Source organism: Crocodylus siamensis, chromosome 2 (assembly GCF_052110815.1).
Source record: "Crocodylus siamensis isolate JL-2025a chromosome 2, ASM5211081v1, whole genome shotgun sequence".
In the NCBI taxonomy this organism is placed as follows: domain Eukaryota; kingdom Metazoa; phylum Chordata; order Crocodylia; family Crocodylidae; genus Crocodylus; species Crocodylus siamensis.
The window spans coordinates 180,105,837-180,129,065 of NC_143396.1; the positions used below are offsets into that span (position 1 = coordinate 180,105,837).

Below are 23,229 nucleotides of genomic sequence, written 5' to 3' on the forward strand. Positions count from 1 at the left end.
AGGAATGTTTTGGGTTTTTTTTGTTTTTTTTTTAAAATCAAAAGTGTGTATTTCTCTCTATTTTAAAGCCTCGAGTCACCAGCTGCCCCCTTCTTCTTGCATGACAAGAATGGGTATACGGAAGTGCCCTGTCCCCAGTTCTGTCCCATTTGCCCTTTTGCTTGCCTCTAGCATGCCCTTTCTTATTTATCACCCCTTAAGAAGTCTCAGCCTCTTTGCTTTCTCTACACATGGCTGTCTTTCCCCATGTCTGGTGCTCTCTGTCAGCACTCCTTAGACCTCTTATTTTAGCCAAACCCGTTTTTAAAACAGAGCAACTATCAATGAATGTGTTGTGTTAGTGGAAAGTGTCCCATGAATTACACATAGAGATGGGATAATATTTTCAACATGTTGATTACCAACCTAACGTTTGGCTGGCTTTCAGCAGAGCACACTGAGCGGAGGTTCTCACTGAGCTGTCCCAGCTCATTTTCTCTGCAAGTAACCTCAGACTCTCCCTTCCAATGAGAATTCCCATTAGATTTCATCTGCTCCTGTGTTGCCAGTTCATGTGGCTTTAATAGTGTCCCCTCTGAAGTTCCCCAGTCCTCTGTGGGCTTGACTATACTGAAACTCATATGCCATTTGCCAACATAGCTAACCCCACAACAGTCCTGGTTTTTTTTGTTTTTTTATACCCCATGCCAACTTGGGACCTTTCTGCACGGTTACCTTTGCCATGGTAAAGAAGCACCTTGACCCCATCCTGAATGAAAGCTGCTGATGCATCATAGGAAGTCTGAAGCCTACCAGCGTGTAGCTTCTGCTTGGTATCACTCTGCCTGATACCAGCAGAGCACTGGCCAGCAAGACAGAATGATCAAGACAAACTAAAGATGCAAGACACCCACCATACAACCACCCTGCAGCACACAAACGCCTGAAGTCATGCACAAGCTTCCCCACCAGCACCCAGCCTCTTGACACCAAACCCAAGGAGACAACTATAGATGTGGAATGAGAGGCTGAAGAAAATACCTGACAACAACAAAAATGGACATTCGAGCAACCAAATCTTTACCACTGGGGGCTGACAAACCATGGCAAAGGTGGCGATGTCTTAACTGCCTACGCACTGGAGATGGATGCTCCGAGGAACTAATGAAGTAGGGCTATACTGTTGGTCCAACCACCCGTGACTGTGGCAGTCTCATACTATGCAACACCTGCTGCAATGCCTGCTGTTTGAAGGCACATGTATAATGAAAGACCTCGCAAGGTACAATAAGTGAGCACAAGCATGTGTAACACAATGGTCAAATGTGGTGTACAGGTATGAGAAAAAGATGGGAAAGAAAGAATGAATGGCCAGCCTTTGTAACCTGTCCCTTAGCCAGCTCCTAGTACCAGAGAGCTTCCATAAGCACCTATGGGAAAGGACTTCAGCAAAAGGTCCTTGAAACTCTCAGTAAATCATGCCTACTAGTTCTCCCAAATCCATTCTTTTGCTCATACACCTTCAACAAAATTAGGGCCCAGTCAGCTGTAGATATCCTGCTGGAAACAGGCACTTCCTCAGCAACACGGCTAAAAAGGGAAGGATCAAAAGGTCCAAACCAAAAACTGTCTCGTCAAAAGGGGCACAAAGATGCACTTCCAAGGCTGCTCACACACCATGGGGATGCCAGAAGACTTCTAGTATGTACATATTTGCAGGAAGCAAATAAACCAAACAAAAAAAACAAAAAGGGGTGGGGGAGTTGACACTTATACTGCCCCTTCCTACCTAACATTTTGCCTTGCTACAGTCCCACTAGACTGTATATGGTCTGGGACCCTCGCCAATTCTGTCAAGGCCAGTCTGGTTGCTGAAGTGCTTGGAGGGAGGATGAAGAGGGTGGAGGGAGGGATTTCTCACCGATGATATTGTTACATTCTTTCCGAATCCTGGGAGTAAACAGACGCTCCAAATTTAGAAAGAACAGGACTGGAAAATTTAAACATTCCTTGAAGAATTGGTACAAAACGGAGTGGGGCGGGGGGAAGGGTTGGGGATGATCTCACACAGAGCTAGATGAAAAGCTCATGACTTGAGTTCAGAAAGCAAATGAGGGGCCTATTTCAGGTTAGTGTGCAAGAATTGCTCCTCCCTGAAAAAAAATAAAAAGCAAAACAAGCCATTGCTCCTCTCAACCAAGAGGGGGCATAGATGTGCTCTCTGTCTAGAGCCATCTATCTTGGCCACAAGCTATGTGTGAAAGCCCTTGACCAGCAGACATAAGGCAGATAGGTACAAGGCACTGTTGACCCTGGCCTGGCTTCTCCCTCCGAATAAAGCTGTCTGCACAAGGGGTTTGCATGAGTGCATGCTCCAGCTGCTGGAAGCAGGCTGCATACCACTCCTTTATCTAGCACCCCATTGCTACAGTACGAGTGCCTGCTCCCCCCAAAAAAATCAAGAGCCACATTGATGCAGTATTCCTCTCTCTTCTTCCCTTCTATGGCCACGGCTCTCCACCATTCCTGGGCTTACCCGGGGAAGCTTTGCCATCCAGACTGCTCGTTAAGCATTTTGTTTTATTTTTCTTGAGCCCAGCATAAATCTGTAGCAGCACATGTCACTTTTTACTTTGATGCAGCATCTATACAGAGGCTTGCAGCAGTACACTTCTCCCCACTGCTGTAGCAGGGGTCCAGGGAAGAAGAATAATTCAGAAGCCCCCCCACCCTTACAATGCAGTTGGGAAACAATAGCTGAGTTGCCCAATGAGCTGTGCATCTGCTTCCCCGGCCAGGTAAGTCACTCTAGACCCGACCTCAGGAAGGTTGTTGTTCAGTGTTACATCAGAACATGATGCCCAGATGTATGATTTGGGGTAAGGGAGATGCAAGACTGAGGCAGAACAGTCTGTGGAGCAGCAACATATGCCATATCCTAGAGATACAGGGAGTCATGGGAGCTCCCCCAAGTTCTGGGCTTGAGAATGGGAAACTCTAGTTCTGCTAAGGACACCCTACGCCTTTCTGCCTAAGCACATCACAGCAGAAGCACTGAGAGCATTGAGCTCTCCAGTCCAAGAGCCCATCTCCAGAAGCTGTCGGGGCTGGTGGAGCCAGGCTGCTGTTGCTGCTTCATAAATAAATAACGATTAATTTAAAAGAGGGAGAAGGAGTCTTTTTTTTTTTTTTTTTTTGAAAAGCAAAGGGCTTGCGCTGGAATAAACAAAGGTTAAAGAACAGTCAGGCTCCTGCAGGAATAGCAAAGCGTGGCTGGGAGGGAGGGAGGGGGCATTACGTAATGCAGGAAAAATGTTGGCTCCATTCAGTTTTCCACCACTTCATGTGATGTCAGGAAAACCATATAAATCAATGGGCTTTCTGCTCCCACAGATGAAGGGCAGCAAGCAGCACTATTTATACTAAAAAAAAAAGGGCGGGGGATGGGGAGGGGAGACAACAAGACGACAATGATTTCCAACACTGGGAATAACTGACTTAGATTCTTTCCCTTTCCCCAAACTCCTTTGGTAACCTTGCTCCTGATGTGTTTATTCTTGACAAACTCCTGCCCTCTGTCCCCTTACCTTCTTCTTTTTCTGTCCATCTGCCCCTGTGGCATGCCTGTATGTTCAGTGCCCTTCCATGCAGCTGACTGGGGCGGAAGGATCAGTTGGGACAGTCATCAGTATCAACAAGGCAGGGTGCTGAATTTCCATAACACAGGGAAACAAGGCACAGAGAGGGAAGGAGACTCACCAAAGGCACCACAGCCAAGACTCCTGGGTTTGATTCCTTGTTCTAGCCACTAGAACATGCTATCTGAAAGCAAAAGGTCTTTCTTTATGACTGGGAATTCCTCTCTGTGCAAGATATTATGGCTGACTTCATTAGCCATCTGATTTCATCTGCATCACCCACCCGGAAATTCCAGCCACAAATGCAGAAAACAAAAGGTTTTGGTGCTTCACAGGAATTGCACCAATTTCCCCATTCTTCTTCCAGGGTAATCTCAAGTGCCATGAGTTAAACTGCTCAGCCTGAGCATCTTGAAACAGAAAAACCAACCAATTTGACTTTCAGGTTTCCTGTTTCACCTCAGAAAACCCGAACCCATGAGAACGGTGTGGAGCAGACTGAGGGTAGAAGCTGCCAACCATGCAGATTTGCCTTGGTTACAGTCCCCAGTAAAGCTGCACTCACACACTCTTAGGGCAGACAAGAAAAACTCTCATTTGCGCTGGTGCAAGTAACCTCTGCCTGGAACTGGAGCAAGGTGTACAAGGGCAAACCATCCTCTGGATCCTGAGTGCAGATGGACAAACTGCTTATCCACATTTGGGTAAAGCAGTTCCTGGTCCTGGATGGGATGGCTCTGCTTCAGACAGGGGGGTCCAGGTCCCTTCCAGCCCTACTTGTATGTCTATGATTTCAGTCAGCTGGGACAAGCCACCAATCAATTGCCAAGATTCACAGCGCAGACAAGGTTTAGACCAGGGATGTCAAACACACAGACCACAGGCCAGATCCATCTTGTGGGTCACTGGACCAACCCCATAAACTGGCCCCAGCCTGCACCCTGCATGTGGCACATAGGATGGAAACCACGTCACGTGCACCAAAGACATCACAGTGCTTGCTCCACAACACCGAATGCAGCCTGCACCCCAGCCCCCGTGCCACCAGCTCAGGGATGCTTATCTGGCCCACAAGGCTGGACTAGTTTGACACCCTGGGTTTAGAGTGATTAGCAATGCTTTGGGAAGCTCTCCACGGGGTTTCCCTCATCTCCCCACAAGCTGTGAAACAAAATACCACCATTCGAAAGGGATGTCCACTGGCCTTTAGTCATGGCATGGCCTTTAAGTCAGGTGCAGAAAGGGACCAGAGACAGATCTGGCGTCCAGTACCAGAATTTGTACTTCGGACCAAAAGGTGAAGGACAAGTCAGCTCCTCTGCAAGACACCTTCTCCTTTGGGCTTGTGCTGCTGGGATTTGAGCAGAGTTACTCTGGATCTGATCAAATGGGTTGGGCAGTGGACACCATCCTTTCCTCCATTGTTAAGAACTCTTCCACTTCTTGGAGGAGGAGAATGAACAGGTCTGAGAGTTTCTGAGCTGTAAGTCAGCAGAAAGCACACTAGCACAGTGCTTTTCAACCTTTTTTCATTTGCAGACCTCTAAAAAATTTCAAATGGAGATGCAGACATCTTGGAATTACAAGTGTGAGTTGTCACATACTTTTGACTCATCATAGTAATCTTTCATGGACCATTTACACATAGTCTGCTGACTCCCAGGGGTCTGTGGACCACAGGGTGAAGACCACTGCTCTAGCATCAAGATTAACCTGCTACAGAATAATAAAGAAACAGGGCTGGAAAGGACTTCCATAGGTCACCTAGTCCAACCCCCTAGGTTGATCCTGCTTGAGGCAGGATCATCCCTACCCAAACCAGCCTATGCAAATCCATTGTTTAATGTCTTAGCAAAAATACAGTCAACCTGACACAAACACAAGACATAACTCTCTAACCTGCCACAGGTAAAGTGTGCGTGCGTGCGGGGGAACAGGACCATGGTGGCCAATGTTCTGCTTTTATAAAGGTTGTCAACGTTAACATATGCTCAAGAGATCCCAGGAAGAAAGCCACATTCCCCACTACAGAGGAAGGCAACCCCCCCCTCCCCCCCACAGTCCATACTAATCTGACCATGAGGTCAAATTCTTTCCCGACCCCAAATATGCCAACTGGTCTGACCCTGAGCTGGGAACCTCTGGCTTTAAGTCCTGGCAAATGCCAGTCACAATCTCCAACCTTGGCTGCAGCCAACACTCAATGCCTCTGAGGCAGGCTTAAATACAAAACCAAACCCCAAATGCATGTAAAACTGGGAGGGGTGGTGGTGGCAATTCCCTGCCCACCCCATGTGGCAATCAGCGAAGACCAGAAACATGGGAAATACCCATAGTAGAAGATAGGCACAGCTATGCCTAGATAATCCCAGATTAGTGCCTGTCCAGTCCTCTTTTTTGAACACCTCCAGTGATGGAGAGTCCACAGCCTCCCTAGACAGTCTATTCCACTGCCTCACTGTTCTAACTTTTTAACAGTGAAGAAGTTTTCCCCTGATCTCTAGTCTAAACCTACTTTGATACAACTTTAAGCCATGGCAGTGAAAGGTGGGGGGGACGGGACAATTTCTTTCCCCCTAGCAAAGGAAGAACACAGCTGTCACAGGGTAGAATTACAGCACCAACTTTTTGAGCATTTTTGACAGGAACCAAGGGCAGATAAATATTAATTTTCTAATTTTTAGGGGCCCCGCAGGCTGCATCCAGCCCATGAGCCATATTTTGCCCACCCCTGCATTAGTCAGTTTAGAAAGTCTTAGCCCCATCTGCCTTTAACCTGTCTGTCCAGATTCTTGCACACTGCCACTACAACAACAAACAAGGTGGGCCCAAGAACTCCTGCTATGAGAAAGCTTCAAAGTATGCTTTCCTTCAGTCTGTCCTCCCAGAGCATGACTTAGTTTCTCCGGAGGTCTACTTTCTCAGTTTCTTGGAAGCTGGCTGGCTAAAGATGGACCCACAACAACAACAACAAAAAGCAGACTGGGGTGCGTTGTTCAAGGCACTGTGCAAAAACACATACTAAGACCATCTCTGGAGTTAGGAGCTTAAAACTTAGGAGGGACAAGATGGATAGAAAAAGGACACTAGGGCAAAAATGAAGCAACTTGTCCAAGATCACACTGGCAATCTGCAGTGGAGCTGGGAACTGACTTAGACTTTGAGATGAAGTTCAATACCCTGGCCACAAAACTGGGCTTTGCAGAAGACAGAGCTTGTAAAGCCTCTTGCAGCACTGACCCGCAAAACCTCTGCCGAGGACAAGAGGATGTGGATAAGATGGAAAAGCCATCCCCAAAATAATCACATTACATATACCATAGAGACAAGCACTCGCTTATCTCACATGTATTACCATACATATGCCCACTGAAGTCAGTGGACTGACTTTGGACTACTGCCAACCTAAGCCAGATCAGAATTTGAGTCAATACTTCCATGTGCTGTTGCAGTCTTAGCAAACCACCAAAAACTTTATATGGAAGCAGGAAAAAGGGGCCTGAAATTGTTTCCCTTTGCACCAGATTTGCAAGGGGATGACATCACCAACATCAGCAGCATCGCCCCATTTACCCTGGCATGGGATCAGAATCTGGCCCAGCATGTGCGTCCCCCTCAGACCTCCCAAGAGCTGCACAATTTGGGTCTAAAATAGCTGGCTGCTGCCCACGTTACAGGAAGGAGGAAACTGCGTGTGTTAGAAAGTGTGCTCAGCCACCCTCTAAATGTTTTCAGCAGTGTTTTTTGAGTCATGGTTTCCATATAAAACTCATCAGCCATGACCCAGTGTTCTACATTTCGGTTCCTTTTTTCCGCACATTAGCGGTCTGCATTTCCCATTAGCAAAAATCGGCAGGCTCCAGGGTGTGCGGCTCATGACGCCACAATGAAAGTAGCACAGGAGATTTTGCCAAAACCTCAGCAAAGCAATTACCAGCCACTTCTGGGAACATACTCCCTCCTGTGCTGGCTAGGATTGCTCTTTGAGGGCTTCTTCTACACAGGGAAAAGGACCAGGGAAGAGAGAAGGAGTGGGGAGGGAGGGCTTAGAAACCTATGAGCAGGATTTATTTAGCATGTTTTAAACACCACTGGGCACCTGGTCTAGGCAGATAAAGACCTGCTTGAAAACAGGGCAGTTGGACATCATTGTGACTAACCCTAGCAGTTAACACACACCTAATGAAACACACCAATTGTTTTCAAAGAGCAGAGAAAGAATGAGATGACATGGGCTTGGAGCTGGGGATGCCTAGGGCCAAACTTTGCCCATGCTGCCCAAAACACATCACTCAAACATGAAACAATCATTGTCCCAGGGCAGGGAAAGCTCGAGAACAGTGGTTCTCAGACTTTGTAGAATTGGGATCCTGCTCATAAAATGCCAGCTCTTAGTTTTCACTTGTTTTTTTGACTATAAAGAAATAATAGAGAGTTTCTTCTGTTGCAAAAAACTCAGATATCATGACAGGTCAGAAAGTTTTCAGTGCTATGGATTCCTATTTGAAATTCCTGGGCTTAGCTTGTCAATTGTGTTTGTGCATCTGACAGTGCTAACATCACATGGTGCCCCACATCATCCTTGAAGGACTTCAAAAGGCACCCTGGTTGAGAATCAAAAAAAAAAAAAAGAAAGAAAAAGAAAAATCAGGCTCACAACCCAGCCACTGGTGCTTTCATACATGGGGAGCGAGGGGCAGGGAAGAAGGGAGAGGGAGGAAGGGAGGTTGGGGGGAAACCAGTTTTAGCATCCAGAAGTACAACCCAGATATAAACCAAAGAAGTCTGTTAGCACAAGGCTTAGTTATACTTCCATTCTTCCCTTGTTCTGCCCACCTTCCCAGTCTGATACTTGCAGAGTGTGTGGCATCAGGAAACAGGTCAAGGGAAGAGCAAATGAGGTTAGTTTTTCTGGGGACAGGTAAAAGGGGAAACACAAAGTCTAGGTGCAATATCAGAGCTGAGAAGACCTTAGGCAGCTTCTGTCAGGCGACTAGCAGAAGACCTGGCAAGAGGTACTTGCCTCCAAAAGCCACTGTCCCTGTTCTAAATGCACATGTGTGGCACCAGAGAGTTGGCATGTCCTGCAACAGCCAATCACTGCAGTTGCTTCCAGGAGCAGCTGCAGCTGCTTCTAGGAGCAAGTGCTGGCTGATCGCTGCAGCCACTCCCAAAAGTGGCTGCAGTGAGCACAGCAATCAGCTGGCACTTGCAGGGGGGGCACAGGCATTCCTATCTGTGCCCCATGCCCATTGCCTAAGCGGCAAGTGCAGCCATCAGGGGGTGCACCGGTGCTCTCAGGGGGTGCACATGCACCCCCCTACACGTTGCCACTGCACCACTGGCTCATATTCAGCTTATTGTCCACTGTAATTCTCAGGCTCTTTTCTGCAGAGCTGCTGCCCAGCTATTCAGCACACAGCCTGGAATTGTTCCACCCCAAGTGCAGGATGCTGCACTTGTTGAACCTCATGAGATTTCTTTTGGCCCAATACTCTAATTTGTCTAAGTTGCTCTGAATCCTAGCCCTACCCTCCAGCGTATCTACTACTCCTCACAGCTTGGTGTCACTGGAAACTTGCTGAGGGTGCACTCTATGCCATCTTCCAAGTCATTGATGACGACATTGAATAAAACCAGCCCCAGGACTGATCCCTGGGGCACTCCACTTGATACCTGCTGCCAGCTAGATATCAATCCATTGATTACTACTCTGAGCCTGGTGCTCCAGCCAGTTTCCTATCCACCTCACAGTCCATTCATCCTGCCTGTACTTCCTTAGCTTGCCTGCAAGAATGTTGTGGGAGACTGTATCAAACACCTTGATAAAAATCAAGGTACACTACATCCACTGGTCTCTCTCCATATTCACAGAGCTAGTCACCTCATCACAGAAGGCAATCGGGTTGATCAGGCATCACTTGCCCTTGGTGAATCCATGCTGACTATTCTTAAATCACCTTCTTTTCCTCCAAGCGTTTAGAAATGGATTCCTTGAGGATCTGCTCCAGGATTTTTCCAGGGACTGAGATGAGGCTGACTGGTCTGTAGTTCCCTGGATCCTCCTCCTTCCCTTTCCTAAATATGGGCACTATGTTTGTCCTTTTCCAATCATCCAGGACCTTTCCTGATCATGATAAAAGTTTTCAAAGATGATGGCCAATGGCACTGCAATCACATCCCTCAGCACCCTTGGGTGCATCCCATCCAGCCTTATGGACTTGTACGTACCCAGCTTTTCTAAACAGTCCCTAACTGTTCTTTCAGCACTGAGGGCTGCTCACCTCCTCCCCAAACTCTGCTGCCTGGTGCATCAGTCTGGGAGCTGACCTTGCCTGTGAAGACTGAGTCAAAAAAAGGTATTGAGCACTTCAGTTTTTTCTGCATTCTCTGCCACAAGATTGCCTCCCCCATTTAGTAAGGGACCCACACTTTCCCAGATCCTCCTTTTGCTATGGACAAAGTTGTAGAAACCCTTCATGTCTCACGCTAGCTGCAATTCCAATGTACTTTGGCTTTCCTGACTCCATCCCTGCATGCCCGAGCAATGCACATGGCAAAAAGACCTGCCCCAAACAGCTCCCAAGTTCAAACAAATGGGAAGAGAAATGTAGGCACAGATTGCTGATGCAGTACCCCATGGTCACCCAGCGGGCCCGTGGTAGAACCAGAAACAGAATGCAGGTCTCCTACATCCCAGGGTCTCCTTCCCAGGGCTCCACTATGACACCCCCCCCCCCAAGCATGTTATTAAACACCTTTCCCCCCACCCCAGTGCTCAGCAGGCTGCAGATCAGGGCAGATGGTCTGTCACAGCTTTGCCTTTTAGGACAAAAATCTGCAACTACCACAGGCTTTGGATTTATTTATACCCAGTCATAGCCTTTATGATGTAAAGCCAAACTTCTTCATGGGTGTTCACAGGCTTCATCCAATTTTGCCCAGATGGCAAACCTCAGATGCAGAGGTCAGCACCTCCAGCCCCCACACGCCTTATCTGCCTATGCCCAAAATAAAAATCACAGCCCATTCGTGGCAGAGCCAGGAATAGGACCCAGGAGTTCCCTGCTATATAACTACCAGATCCTGACCTGCTATTCAACACAGCACCAGTGCCAGTACATATTGAGCTGCTGCCCAAGGCTGCCTATGCCACTTGTCCAAGGACAGAAGCAGGCTGCTGGCAACCCACACAGAGTGCTTGGAAGGCCAGACGGCTCACCGATCGAGCCCTTTCTTCCAAGCCACTGGGATCAATAGGAGCTTTTAACCTCCTCTCCACCTGCTGCCTTTATCCCCTCCCTTTGTCCAGCTGGAGACATGTCATGGAGCCTTTCATTCATGTCTTCTCTCCCTCGGTTTCTGCTCGCCCCGTCACTGTGGCACTCGCTCCGCCGAAAGGCTATAATTAGAACATTGTGCTCGCCTGTTCTCGTGCGAGCTGTGTTCTTGGATAACACAATCCCCAGGGGACCCCGATTCATTCCAGTGATAACCTTCACCCCCCCCCCCGCATCCCCCAAGCCCTCCCGTTCTGTTTCCAAATGAATGCATTGGGATTTTTTTTTTCTTTTAATAGGAGCGAGAATGTGTGCTACTCTGGAAGGGCTCCTGGTCATGTGTGCACTCTTTAAATATTAAGCAGCATGGGGATGGGGACAAATGATTTCTTTAGGGAAGCGGGTAATCGGATACATTCAATGATATCCCTTCCCTCCCGCCCCATCAGCATCCTCCCATCCGCGCAGCCAACTCCCCACACAGCCCTTCCCTGCAGAGCTGTTCCGTAACATAACAGCCTTGCTTGCTCTGTCCTCCAAGCAGGAGGCAGATGGAAAATGTCCCCTAAATGCTCCAAGAACCAGAAGGTACAAGGAGAAGAGGCTCTCAAGAGCAAGCAAACCCCTGCTACTGTTTGAAGTAGGGAGCAGCCACAATACTGCATAGAGCCACAGCACAGGATCCTCCTCTGCATGTGTGTGCACATGGGTTTGTGTTGATGTGCAACAGTGCCCTCTCCTGGGGGAAGTGACCAGACTCTGAAGTTGAACCAGTGGGAACCCTTTGGTGTCTGAGCTGGGTTTACCATGAGGAGATGTTCCTTAAGCTCAGCAGGCAAAAGCCACACAGTCTAACTGGTCTAATACAGAAGACTATACCATACTGACACTTCTGTGTGTCCAGCCCCTGGCATATTAAACCCACCATAATCAAGCATCCTCCAAGAGAAGCTATAACGCAGTAGTCTTGTGTACTTGTCAAAGACCCCATGGCACAAGTATAGGGTGTTTATCCTGGTGCCCAGGCAACATGCCAGCTCAGATAATTACATCCTGCCTTACTCAAACTCCCTCTGCGTTTTCTACTGTGGTGACATCATTCCTCATTTCCTGAGCCAACTCCACCGTGTTATTAAACAACAGCTGGGTTACGCCCCGGAGGAGGCTGCTTTCCAGTGATAGGTGGACCTATACAGGTTGTACGAGCACAAACCACATTGGGAAGAGAAAGAGAGATATGCAAGTGGACAGCAAGTTGCTAAAGCACCTGCCTCAAGATGTGGGACACCCAAGGCCAAGTTAAGACAGGGGCAGAGATGAGCCCATATAATGGTAATGGGCACACACTTGCCAGGAGGTGGATGCTGCAGCCAGACACAGCATTGTTGACACGATGTCAGCTAGGGAAACCTCACCTTTGAGAGCGCAGCAGTACACTGAGGAATATGACTACAGGTATGAGCACACCAAGCGGTGACTTCAGGTGCTCCCTCTGGCCCCCACCAGAACTGCTAGTTATCACCACTCATGAGACACAGCCTCTCTGCCCTGTCCTGGAGAGGCAGAGCTCCGGTTTCTCCAGGGACATCCAAGCAATTCCTACCTGTAAGGATGGAGACACTGTGGAAGCAGCTGTCCAGCTTGCCTAGAAGGATAGAAAGGAAGCTGTCGGCGGCCAAACCGTTCACATCCCGGGTGCTCTGGTCATAGACCACCACATCCTGGTGCTCTTCCGCCTCCACCTGTGGGGGAAACCACCACAACAGACCATTACAGCATGCAGGGGTGGACAACCATCATCCCTGACCTGGGACCACAGTGTAGGGAGTTGTGCTACCCATAGTTCATACCCCACATAGCCAGGGATCCCCCATTCTGTGTTGGAAAGGATTCCCCAACCTGAGGAATGAGGCAGCAAACTCCTCTGCTGCCCAGACTGCAGATCAGGGATGGGGGGCTGAATATGGAGGTACAGACAAGAGAGTAGCAGGTAGTCACAGAAAAGAGAGGACACACCTCTGGCTCCTATCTTAACCCAGGTGGGAGATGGAGCAGGACTCTACTGCTGTAAGAGGAACCAGAAAGCAGTTATGCCTCCCTCATTCTTGCCCCCGCTATCCCAGTCCATCAAGAATTCTGTTCCACTCCATTATAAACCAGAGAAAATTTGCCCGTTAGCTCATAGCCCAGGAGGATTTTTTGGATAGGAAGACTGAGATTTTCTAGAATGATCAACGATGCCTACAAGCGTTTTACTATGGACTCCTGTGGGACTAGTTAGGCCAGCTGTGAGCACTTGCAAAACTCCAGCCTCAAATCTACTAGCTTCCCTATTTACAACTTAAGATTTCTGGTACTTCATGCCACATGTTACACCTCCATGTACACAAACCGTCCCATCTGTGGCACTTCCAGACACCTGCGGATGTCTATTTTCCCATTAAGCTCTTTTAATATTTCCTCACAAGCCAAGCCTCCCAGCACATCTAGTGACCTTCGCTACTCTTTGCCTGTTTGTCTTTCAAATCCTCAGGACTATATTCTGTAGGTCAGGGTATTCCTAGCCAAGCTGTGCTGAGGGAAAAAAAAGTCTCTGCTCCACTGCCTGAAGGCAAAGGGCAGGGGGTATCTACACACCCTCTATCGCACGATGTCTCTAGGCATCCAAACCCCAGAACTGCATTAGCTTACTCTGACAGTGCACAAGTCTGTATATGAGGTAGCGGGTTCAGGTGGATAGGGCTATGGACTGGTATTCAGGATACCTGCATTTCAGGCCTTGCTCTGTCACTGACCTGCTATGTAATCTCATAGGAGTCACCTCCCCTCTCTCTGCCTTCATTTCCCTTCCCACCCAGTGCCTGTGTTATCACTTGGACTGTATAGTCTTTGGGGCAGGGTTGCACTCAGCCTGTGTATGTACAGTGTCCTGCACTCTGGGACCTCCCTCGGTATTACCACAGCATTAATGCGTTAGTAATTTGCCACCTGCTGTGCCTCCTCTCTCTCTAGCTCTGCCAGGAGAGCTTTAGCTCGTTCCAAACCTCCTGTGGATCAAACATAGCCCTTAGCACATCAAGGTGTGACAATATCTTCCTATTAGCTTCAGTTTAAGTGGATCCCCAGTATCTCCTTCCTCTTGGTACTCCTAACAGGGACCACATGCAGCAGAGCACTCATGTCCCTTTCTGTGCATGAGCACCACATACAGGCTCTGCTACCGTCTCAAGGCCCAAGCTACACCAAGCTTGTGCATGGTGGCATACCCCTGAGGCTTGTCTAGGTATGGCACTAGACACTTTGGAGAAGATAGTGCTCTGAGAGGTTCATGGCATCCATTCAGTGGCAGGCTTATGGTGGGATTATGAGGCACTAACGCCTGAAAGAGGAGTTCATTGAAGGCTACTAGAATCCAGGAACCCTGATGGCTCAGTGCATCTGCTGAATAGGGTGACATACACCTGCCTTAGGAACCATCAGTCTCCAAACCCTTGGGGTGAGATGCATCTGTCCACTGCTATATCTCATCAGGGCCTTGGTTGTCACAGCTCTCTAGTGTCCAGAGCGTGGAGTGTGAATCTTTTCCTCAAATCTAGTGTTGGGGTAAGACAGACACTGTGTGCCACTGGCTTTAGTGGCACTCCCATCTCTCCTGCTCTCCTCCCCTAGCATACAGTAGATTTTTTGTACTACAACATTTTAATTTCCCCTGGGCTGGAGGGTGAGGAATATATGCTCTTGTGGAGTTTTCTGGGTTGATGTTTATTATGTGGTTGCTTATAAAGAGAAACAAAAAACACAGGGGAACCAAACTGGGTTGTCCCACCAAGTCTCATGTTCCCTAGCACTACACTCACAAGCCCTTCAGGACACCGATTCAGGGACAACCCTAACAGCAACGGGGTCCGATTCCTTCCCACATTTCCCAGCTACATACCACCAACTTATCACTTCCCTGCATACAACTACCCGAGCTACCCGTCCCTCAGGTTGTCGCATTCCAGTTCCATCTATATTGTCAGCCACGTTTCCTGCCCAGCACTCAGCAGTCACCCCACCTTTCAAAAAGCAAAACACTGTCAAGCTCAAATCACCTGGCCACCAGTGGTGCAGTGCTGCCCTCCCAGTTTCTGAGATAAACACATTTCTCCTGGGAACAGGAACACCACCAAACTCACACTCCCTTCCCTCACCCAGTCCCTTCAGCCCCATGCTGCAGCACTAAACACTGCATAGTGTTCAGTGCTGCTCTCAAGTGTCCTGTAGAGCAAAGGCATTGTTTAAGGCAGGATTACTGGCATTCCCAGGCTTTGGGCTTGGGGAGGGGTCCTCCCAGGACCTAATCAGGCCCTCCATACATCAGAGGCTTGCACAGGAAGTGCCCTTGGCACAGGAAGCCCAGCTTCTGCTGACTCCTGACCTATAGCATTCTTGGTTCGGTTCCAGGAGCTGAGCCTGAGCTGTCCCATGGCTTGCTATTCCTTGCAAGTGGGAGCGACTCCTTTCCATGCACCACCTGTGCAAGAAAGCGGCACTCTCTTCAACAGCTCCACACCTTTAAGGCAATGCAGGAGAAGCGTGGGGACTGTGGATTTCCCCGAGGTCCTGAATGGACACCAACTTATTCATAATTTCCACCCCCAAACCAAGACTTCCTTGACTGCAGGGAATAATTCATGCTTAGCCTGACACTGGACTCAATCCTGCAAAGTGCTGAGCATCCTCCAGTCCAACAGCAGTAACAGAAATGAGTCCATAAGAGGCAGCCTGCTGCCTGTTCCTGGTAGAGACCAAGGTGGGTGAGAAAGAGAGGCCCCTGGGACCAGCACAGTTGCACCACTGTTAGGACTGGAGTGAAAAGTACACAATTTGAAGCCTACTCAAGGAAGTACATGAGAAAAGTTAATGGAAAACAGGCTGTCCAGAATGTGAAAGTCCATGGAGCAGACCAAACCTGGTATAAATCTGGATCATTAAAAATTGTGGGGAAAAAAAAAATGCAACCTCAAATATCAACTGATACACACCACGCAGGCTGGAACACAGGCCACAAATCAGAAAGGATATTGGTGAACTGAGAGGGTTTACAGAATAGCCACAAGAACAAAGAAACGACTGAAAGGACCTAGGCCTTATCATGAAGGAAAGTAGGAGTGTCATCTGCTTATCTTAACAATTCCAAGGTAAAAGTAAAAGGGGAAAACTGATTAGCCCTGCAAGTACTTTCAGAGGGGACAGAAACTAGATAATCAAGGGCTCTTTCATCTAGCTGACAATGGTAGAACAAGATCCAAGAGCTGGAATCTGAAACTAGGCAAATTCTGCTAGAAATAAACCACGGGTCTTTAACAGAGGGAGCAACTTGCAAGGGCCAAGTGAAGTCTCCCACACTGGAAACTTTAAAATTAAGATATGATCTAATTCAAATGGGGACATAGGAAGGGAAGCCCTCTGGCCTGTGTTTTATAGGAGGTCAGGCTAAATGACCACAAAGGTGCCCTCTTCCCTTCAGCACAGAGTCTCACAACATTGTCATAATACAAACAAACAACTCTGCTTCCCATGCAGTTGGGCACTCTTGTTCAGATCCTGGGAAAATCCCAGTGCCCAACAGTGCCAGGAACAGAAATGGATTTGGGCCCGTATGATGGGGAGAGGAATAAAGGAGAACAACCCCACTTTCCAGACCCACACAATCCATAAAGCAACAGGGCTGCTTGGCTTGTACCCACTTCATCAAGGCTTCTTCCACATCTCCAAAAGATAGATATTCCATGCCCAGTGCGGCCCTGCAAGGTACATCCCCAGCCACTGCTGATGCTACACTGCGTTAGCATTCCCTCCCTACAGGTAAAATCAAAGCAAGCAAAACACTGGTCTATAAGCAGGAGAGAGAGGATAGAAGAGGACACTTACCCACCATGGAACCTAAAAGACCAAGATGGGGGGGACGGGCCACGTCGGGGAGATAACAGCATCGGGCAGCAGAATTATCCCACAATAGGATTTAGTGTTCCTTCCACACAGGGAGGCTTTGTTTAGGCCATTACTGAAGGGTTGCTGGGCAACAGCAGATATATGTGACAGGGTTTACATCTTATTAAAGTTATAAGGTTTCGGGCAACATAAATGCCAAACAAGCACTGGCCTCGCATGGCCCGAATGCAGCTAATAAATACTACGTTTGCTGGGAAAGATCCTAGAAATAGGCTGATGGGAAGGTTGGGATCTAATCAAAATGAATGCATCTTTGGAGTGAAGAGTGGCAGATAAATCCAGCCCCGAGCTGGCGCTGGTGTAGAAACAGAGGCGAGACCGTTTCTGCCTCTACTCTCCAGGACCCTGGCTTCTCCTCATCAACCATTAAAACGGACCACTGATGCCCTTGATCAAACAGGGCTTCACAGGGCGACAGCACCACTGTGGCCTGGGTCCAACTCTACCCTGCACCTCAATAGGTGCCACAGAGTAGGCAAGGTGACAGGCCAGTACCTGCATGCTGCAGCCAAGGGAGCTGATGCAAGCGATAATCTGCAACTGGATTAGTATACGAAGGGCAGTTGTGTTTCTGGGATTGCAAAGATGCTGGTGGGTGGAAGCTCACAGGGCTGGAGAAATCCTAGCTGGTTGGGCCATGAAGAAACACACAAAGTGCTCTGAGTGGGCTCCTGGCTGATGAGACTTGTAGAGGCGAGGAGGAAGGACCCATATTACATGGCCACTTAGGCTACCCCAACCATGCCAGCACAACAGAACTCCCTATGGAGTAACATGCTTTTGGCACTCTAGGGAAGGCTAGGCCCAACTTTAGACCTGGCCGTAAAGAGGAGAAGAGCTGACAGGGGATCAGATGCTGGAGCCAGAATCCACATCTACTAATGGCATAGGAAAGTTAAAGAACATTAACCAATTCCTAGCACACTTTCTTGGAAAGCTTTGTCTAGTCAGTGACCTAGCACTGTAAAACAATGAAGCAGCCTGGGGGGTAAATTAACCATTTCACCATGAACAATAACTTCAACATCACCTGGCCTCATCCTGTAGTGCTCAAAATGGCCCCTATGTCCCAAATCCAGATGGAAGGATGCTCAATTCCTGCATTTCTGAAGTGCCCCATGACATGACAATCTACTGGAAGCTGCTCCTGTTACCAGAATGCACCTCTGTCCAGCACTGGCCAAGCATTATAGAGATCACACCTAGTCTTTTGACAATAAGCCAAGCACAGTGCCAGTTTGAAAACAAACTGACCAACTACTTCAAACCCCACTGACTTCTGCTCCCACCTGGTGCTTCTTTCTGCTCAGGGCAGTGATTCTCAACCAGGGTGGTGGAGGGCCGAGGTGTCCAAACATGATTCATAAGATCAACCCAGAGATGCCAAATAGGAACCCACAGCGTCAAAGCCATTCAGACCTCCTGCGGTCTTTCCGAGTTCTTTGCAATGGATGAATTGCTCTATTAGAAGCACAGACAAGCAGGGCTGGAGGGGACCTCTAGAGATCATCTAATCCAATCCCCTCCCTAAGGCAGGATCATACCAATCCAAACCATAATCTAAACTCTACATAAGACTACCATCAACAATTCATTATTATTTTTTTTTTTGACTACAAAAAATAAGTGAAGACTAAGAGCTGACATTCTCCAAGGACTGCCTCAACCCTATCAAGGGGTGTCACAACCCCAGAAAGGTTGAGAGCCATTGGCTTAGGGTTCAACTAATTTGTGCCAGACAGCTCATTCTACCCAGCACATATGTCCCCCCACATTGCCTAGGGTAAACTCAGTGCAAGTCACAGAATCCTAGAGGTCGGGTCGGAAGGGACCTCGTAGATCTTCAAGTCCGACCCCCCACCTGGGTGGAAGAAAAGACTGGACTCAAATGAGTCTAGCCAGGTAGGCATCAAGCCTCTTCTTAAAGACCCCCAGGGTAGGAGCCAGCACCACTTCCCTAGGAAGTTGGTTCCAGCTCCTAGCCGCCCTAACTGAGAAGTAGTTCTTGTGGATGTCTAATCTAAATCTACTCTCCAAAACTTGTGTCCATTGTTCCTTGTCATGCCAGGGGGCACTAGGGGAAACAGTGTCTCCCCTAAACCCTTCTGGTCCCCCCTAGCGAGTTTATAGACAGTCACCAGGTCCCCCCTCAGCCTCCTCTTGTGAAGGCTGAACAGGTTTAGGTCCCGCAGTCTTCCAATATAGGGTCTGCCCTGTAGTCCCTGGATCATGTGGGTGGCCCTCCTCTGGACCCTCTCAATGTTGTCCACATCCCTCCTGAAATGGGGCACGCAGAACTGGACGCAGTACTCCAGCTGTGGCCTGACCAGCGTCGCATAGAGGGGGACTGAGGTAGGATTGCCAGCTGTACAGCCAGACTGTCTGGGTGCAGAGGGCAGTGGCTAAATCAGAGCATCCAGTCCCATTATCAAGGGGAACAACAAGTAGAAGTCTATATACCTTCTGTTCCTCCTGTTGGGACCAGCAATGAGTTGGCCCCTACTACAGACCATGGGCATGAATGCTCATCACTGAACCTACCTGCCCACTGGGAATGGAGCTAAGGCCAGCCAGCCCACCCATAGTAACAGAAGACTAGACGCTACTGCACAGTGCCCAAGGCAGACTCAACTCCCCTTCTAACCACAGGGTCAGTCTCTTCCCCTCTCTTTTGGCTGAGCCTCAGCCAAGCCTAGAACTGCACACCACAGAGACTCCCCAGAACATGGCGAGACATTTGTGAGCAGAGATGGCTCCAGGGGCTTTGGCATAGGCAGCCACTCAACATGGTTGCGCACAGGACAGGCAGCGGCGTTGACATTTCCAGACAAAAGGGTACAGTTAAAAATCAGCCTACGAATCACCCAAGGCACTGAGACAAGGGGCTCCTTCCTCCAATGCCAATGGCACAAGCTATGCCCTCATTTGTGCTGCCGCTGTCTCAGCAACCCACACCCTCATGAAAATGAAGCTATGCTGCCACGGTGCCAGTCTTCTGGCCGATGCATCCAGGAGTACACAACTGCCCTGGTATAATTATAAACACCTGCTGGGAAGGGTGGGGGAGGCAGGACTCAGAATGGCTTTTGAGAGACCCCAGGCTTATTTCAACACCTCCTCACTCACAAGCCAGGCATCCACAAGGCCATCACCACATTCAGGCTTCAGCATGGACACTTCCATAGGAGGACCACTAGATCCATTTCAACCAGCTGCATCTCTAAGCACCAGTCCTTATGGGGCTGATGGCAGGACAGTGCCCAGCTCAGAGGCTTGGGGCAGGGGTTCTCCTCCAAACCCATTTTAGACCCAGCTCTGAGTAAACCCCCAGTGAGGCACTTGGGTAACTAGGGCAAGGTGAGCCACCAGATTCACAGATGAGTAGGCTGATTGTAAGGAACTGAACCCTCTTTTTTAATGATGCCATTCCAGAGTCTTGCTTTCAACATGATCCTGCCAACTACCTGGAAGTACTTCAGGCCACAACTGTAGCATGCAACACCAGCACCCCTGTGCTCCTGGTAGCCAGTTGCAGCACTTCTCTCCAAGCTAGTGCTATGGCATTGGCCCAATACTACAGAGGACCTCCATCTCAGTTTTGCTACTGAAGACAGAGTGACCAAAGCAGCAGTGACCTGGGCACTGACTTGGGGGCTGGAGGTGGGTGTGTGTGTGGAGTATTACAGATGTCACCATAGCCACATCTGCAGTACAGCAGCAGCAAGAAGTCACCTCCACATGTCGTCGCTGTGCTGGGTGCCGAGCTGCCCTGTGAACGCCTATGTCTGTATTTTGACAGCAGAAGTCCTGCCACAAGGAATAAGTAAATAATCCTTAGATAGAGGAGGGGAGCCCTAAAGCTCCAACCAGCTTCCATCTGGGATCATTAATTTGACCTACCCTAATTCCACCCCCCCCCCCAAACAGGTTTTTTTTTTCCTTCTTACTTCATAGGTTGAACATTCAGGTAATTAAATGGCTTTGACATGAATTATATAATATCCTGGATAGGAGCTCAAAACCTGGTTTATTCTTCAATTTCTGCACACACCTGAGGCAAACCTTAGCCAAGTCACTTCTTTCCTTGGCCTTTGTTTTCCACATCTGTACATAGGAATAGCAACACCGGTCTTCTTTATGAAGATGTATTCTGAGATCTATTCTGCTAATACATGTACCATCAATGGGCAGCAATAAACGGTGGAGCTTATTGCTCCCAGGAGGCTCCTAGGTGTGCAGTTTATACATGTGCCCAGAGCACAGCACTTTGAACCAGGTCATGACAGCCCAGGCTGGCAGGGGACCTGGTGGGTGTCAGCCTGCCAGCCTGGGGCTGCTCCGACGTGGTTCAACTTCTGCGGACGGGTGGCTGGGGCACAAAGGTGCTTCAGTGCAAAGCTACCTGACAGGCAGCCCCTGCACTGAAGCATTCTTGTGTCCCAGCCAACTGGATCAGCATCTACATGTGCACTGTTGAGTTCTACCCTGCTATGGAGTTTAGTAGTTTCGTGGGCCCTAATAGGGGTGCACATGTAGACTCCGAGATATTTACCGAGCAGTTAACGAGTCAACTGTACAGTAAGCGTCTCATGTAGACGAGCCCACAGAGGTCTAGGCAAGACCAGGGTATTAATTTTGCTCACATATTTCAGATCAACATTTTTCAATATAATTATTCAATACGATTTTAAAAAATGGCAACTACATACCACTAGTTTGCAGTCATGCATACAGCGTATGAAGAATCAAATCAAATCCCTTACTTCCCCTCTGCATCATCCTTCAAAACCAAGAGTAATTTCCCCTGCTATCCTTCCAAAAAAGGGATGTCTCTTGTGTAATGTGGTAGTGGGCCATTAAGCCAATGAAGCAGTTCTACACCAGAAGCAGCTACATTTCAAGAGCTGAAACAGGTGCAGCAGGTCAGAAAATACTAAATATATATCACAGTTTCACTGGAAAAAAAAAAAAAACAGGGCTGAAAAGACCGCACAAGGTCACATAGTCCAACCCCCAGAACCTTCCCTGTCTAAATTATCCCAGACATATGCTTATCTAACCTGCATGTCAAAATTTCCAGGGACAGAAATGCTATGAAAGGTTTTCAAAACAAGATACACTGTCTTCTTTAAAAATCATTTCCAAGTAATAAAACAAGATGATCCCATCCTCTCCAAAAACACAGAAGAGGCGAAAGCTGTTCAGTTTGTTGCTGAAAACCTTGTAAAAGTTTGAACACATGATGCAGCTTAGAGTAAAACCTTTTCTTATTAGAAAAAAAATACAACTCAAACATGGCATTCTAGTAGTATGGCTGGATAGATGACAAAAGGGGTTTTAACTTTTGATATTTGGCAGTGTACTTCTCCTCTTTGCTAGAAATGAGGGGCCTGCTGAGCCGAGAGGCCTGCAAACCCGTGGCTTGCAGTTTGCTTTTATGCAGGTCATCTGCAAATTTCATAACAAATCCCAAGGGAGAAAATTCATTGTCAAGGCCTTGCTGTCCTCCCAAAGTGCCCCTGATGTTGCAGAAGGGAAGCCACGAGTCTGTCATTACTCATCCGATGGCTCCAGTCCAACCCAGGGCATCCGGAACAGCACTCTCATAGGGAAGGGGAGCGGGGGGGGGGGAAGATGTCACTGGTGCCAGAATGACACAATGGAAATTGTTGCCCTCCTTATTAAAGGGATGGAGGGAAAGTCAAGTAGGTGTAGACATAGAAGAGAATGAGGATGCTGGAGGGGGGCGGGGAAAAAAAACAAAAAAACCACACTTCAGAATAGAAATGGCTGCAGAATGGCAGGCACCATCTCTGCCTCCTACTCTCCCCAGGGGCAGTGCCCAAAGTGATGGGAGAGCAGTGCTGAGGCGATTCCCCAATGGACCCAGCCTACAGCAGGACAGTTCCCGTCCATACCAGAGCCAGCAATGGCCCACCACAGGCAGACAGAAGCCATCCCTAACCAAGGAGGGAAATGCAAGACAGCCAAGAGTGCAAGGGCTAAGAAGAGATTAGGAGAGAGCCCAAAGCAACGACTTCGAGTGAGAAATTGGTGTGGAGCCCTGGCTGCCTTTGTCTTTCCAGCTCCAAACCTTGTCAGCAGGAAACCAGGGAGGAGGGCGGGAGGCCTGTCAGGAAGAATAATGGGGTAGGACAATCACGCCTATGATGTCACCCTTCCTGCCATCTGCTACTCAGCAGCAGCCGCCTCACTCGCCCCTGCACCCTCCCCCACAAAGCAAAGGGCTCACACACGTGTGACCACATGAGCACGATTCACTCAGCAGCTGCCCTCCCCTCCTCTGAGCACAAAATACCGGTGAGCAAGGGGGA

The 23,229-nt window shown here is 48.6% G+C and overlaps 1 protein-coding gene across 3 annotated transcripts in view; it reads right to left on the minus strand.

The window, feature by feature from the left end:
• The window catches only part of DUSP8 (dual specificity phosphatase 8), a 78,212-nt gene that overhangs the window by 30,157 nt on the left and 24,826 nt on the right, over positions 1–23,229 (minus strand). For all 3 annotated transcript variants that reach the window (XM_090032461.1, XM_090032463.1, XM_090032462.1), the window contains exon 3: positions 12,501–12,639. In XM_090032461.1, the coding sequence (XP_089888587.1) occupies positions 12,501–12,639 (139 nt within the window). The remainder of the gene's footprint in view (positions 1–12,500; positions 12,640–23,229) is intronic.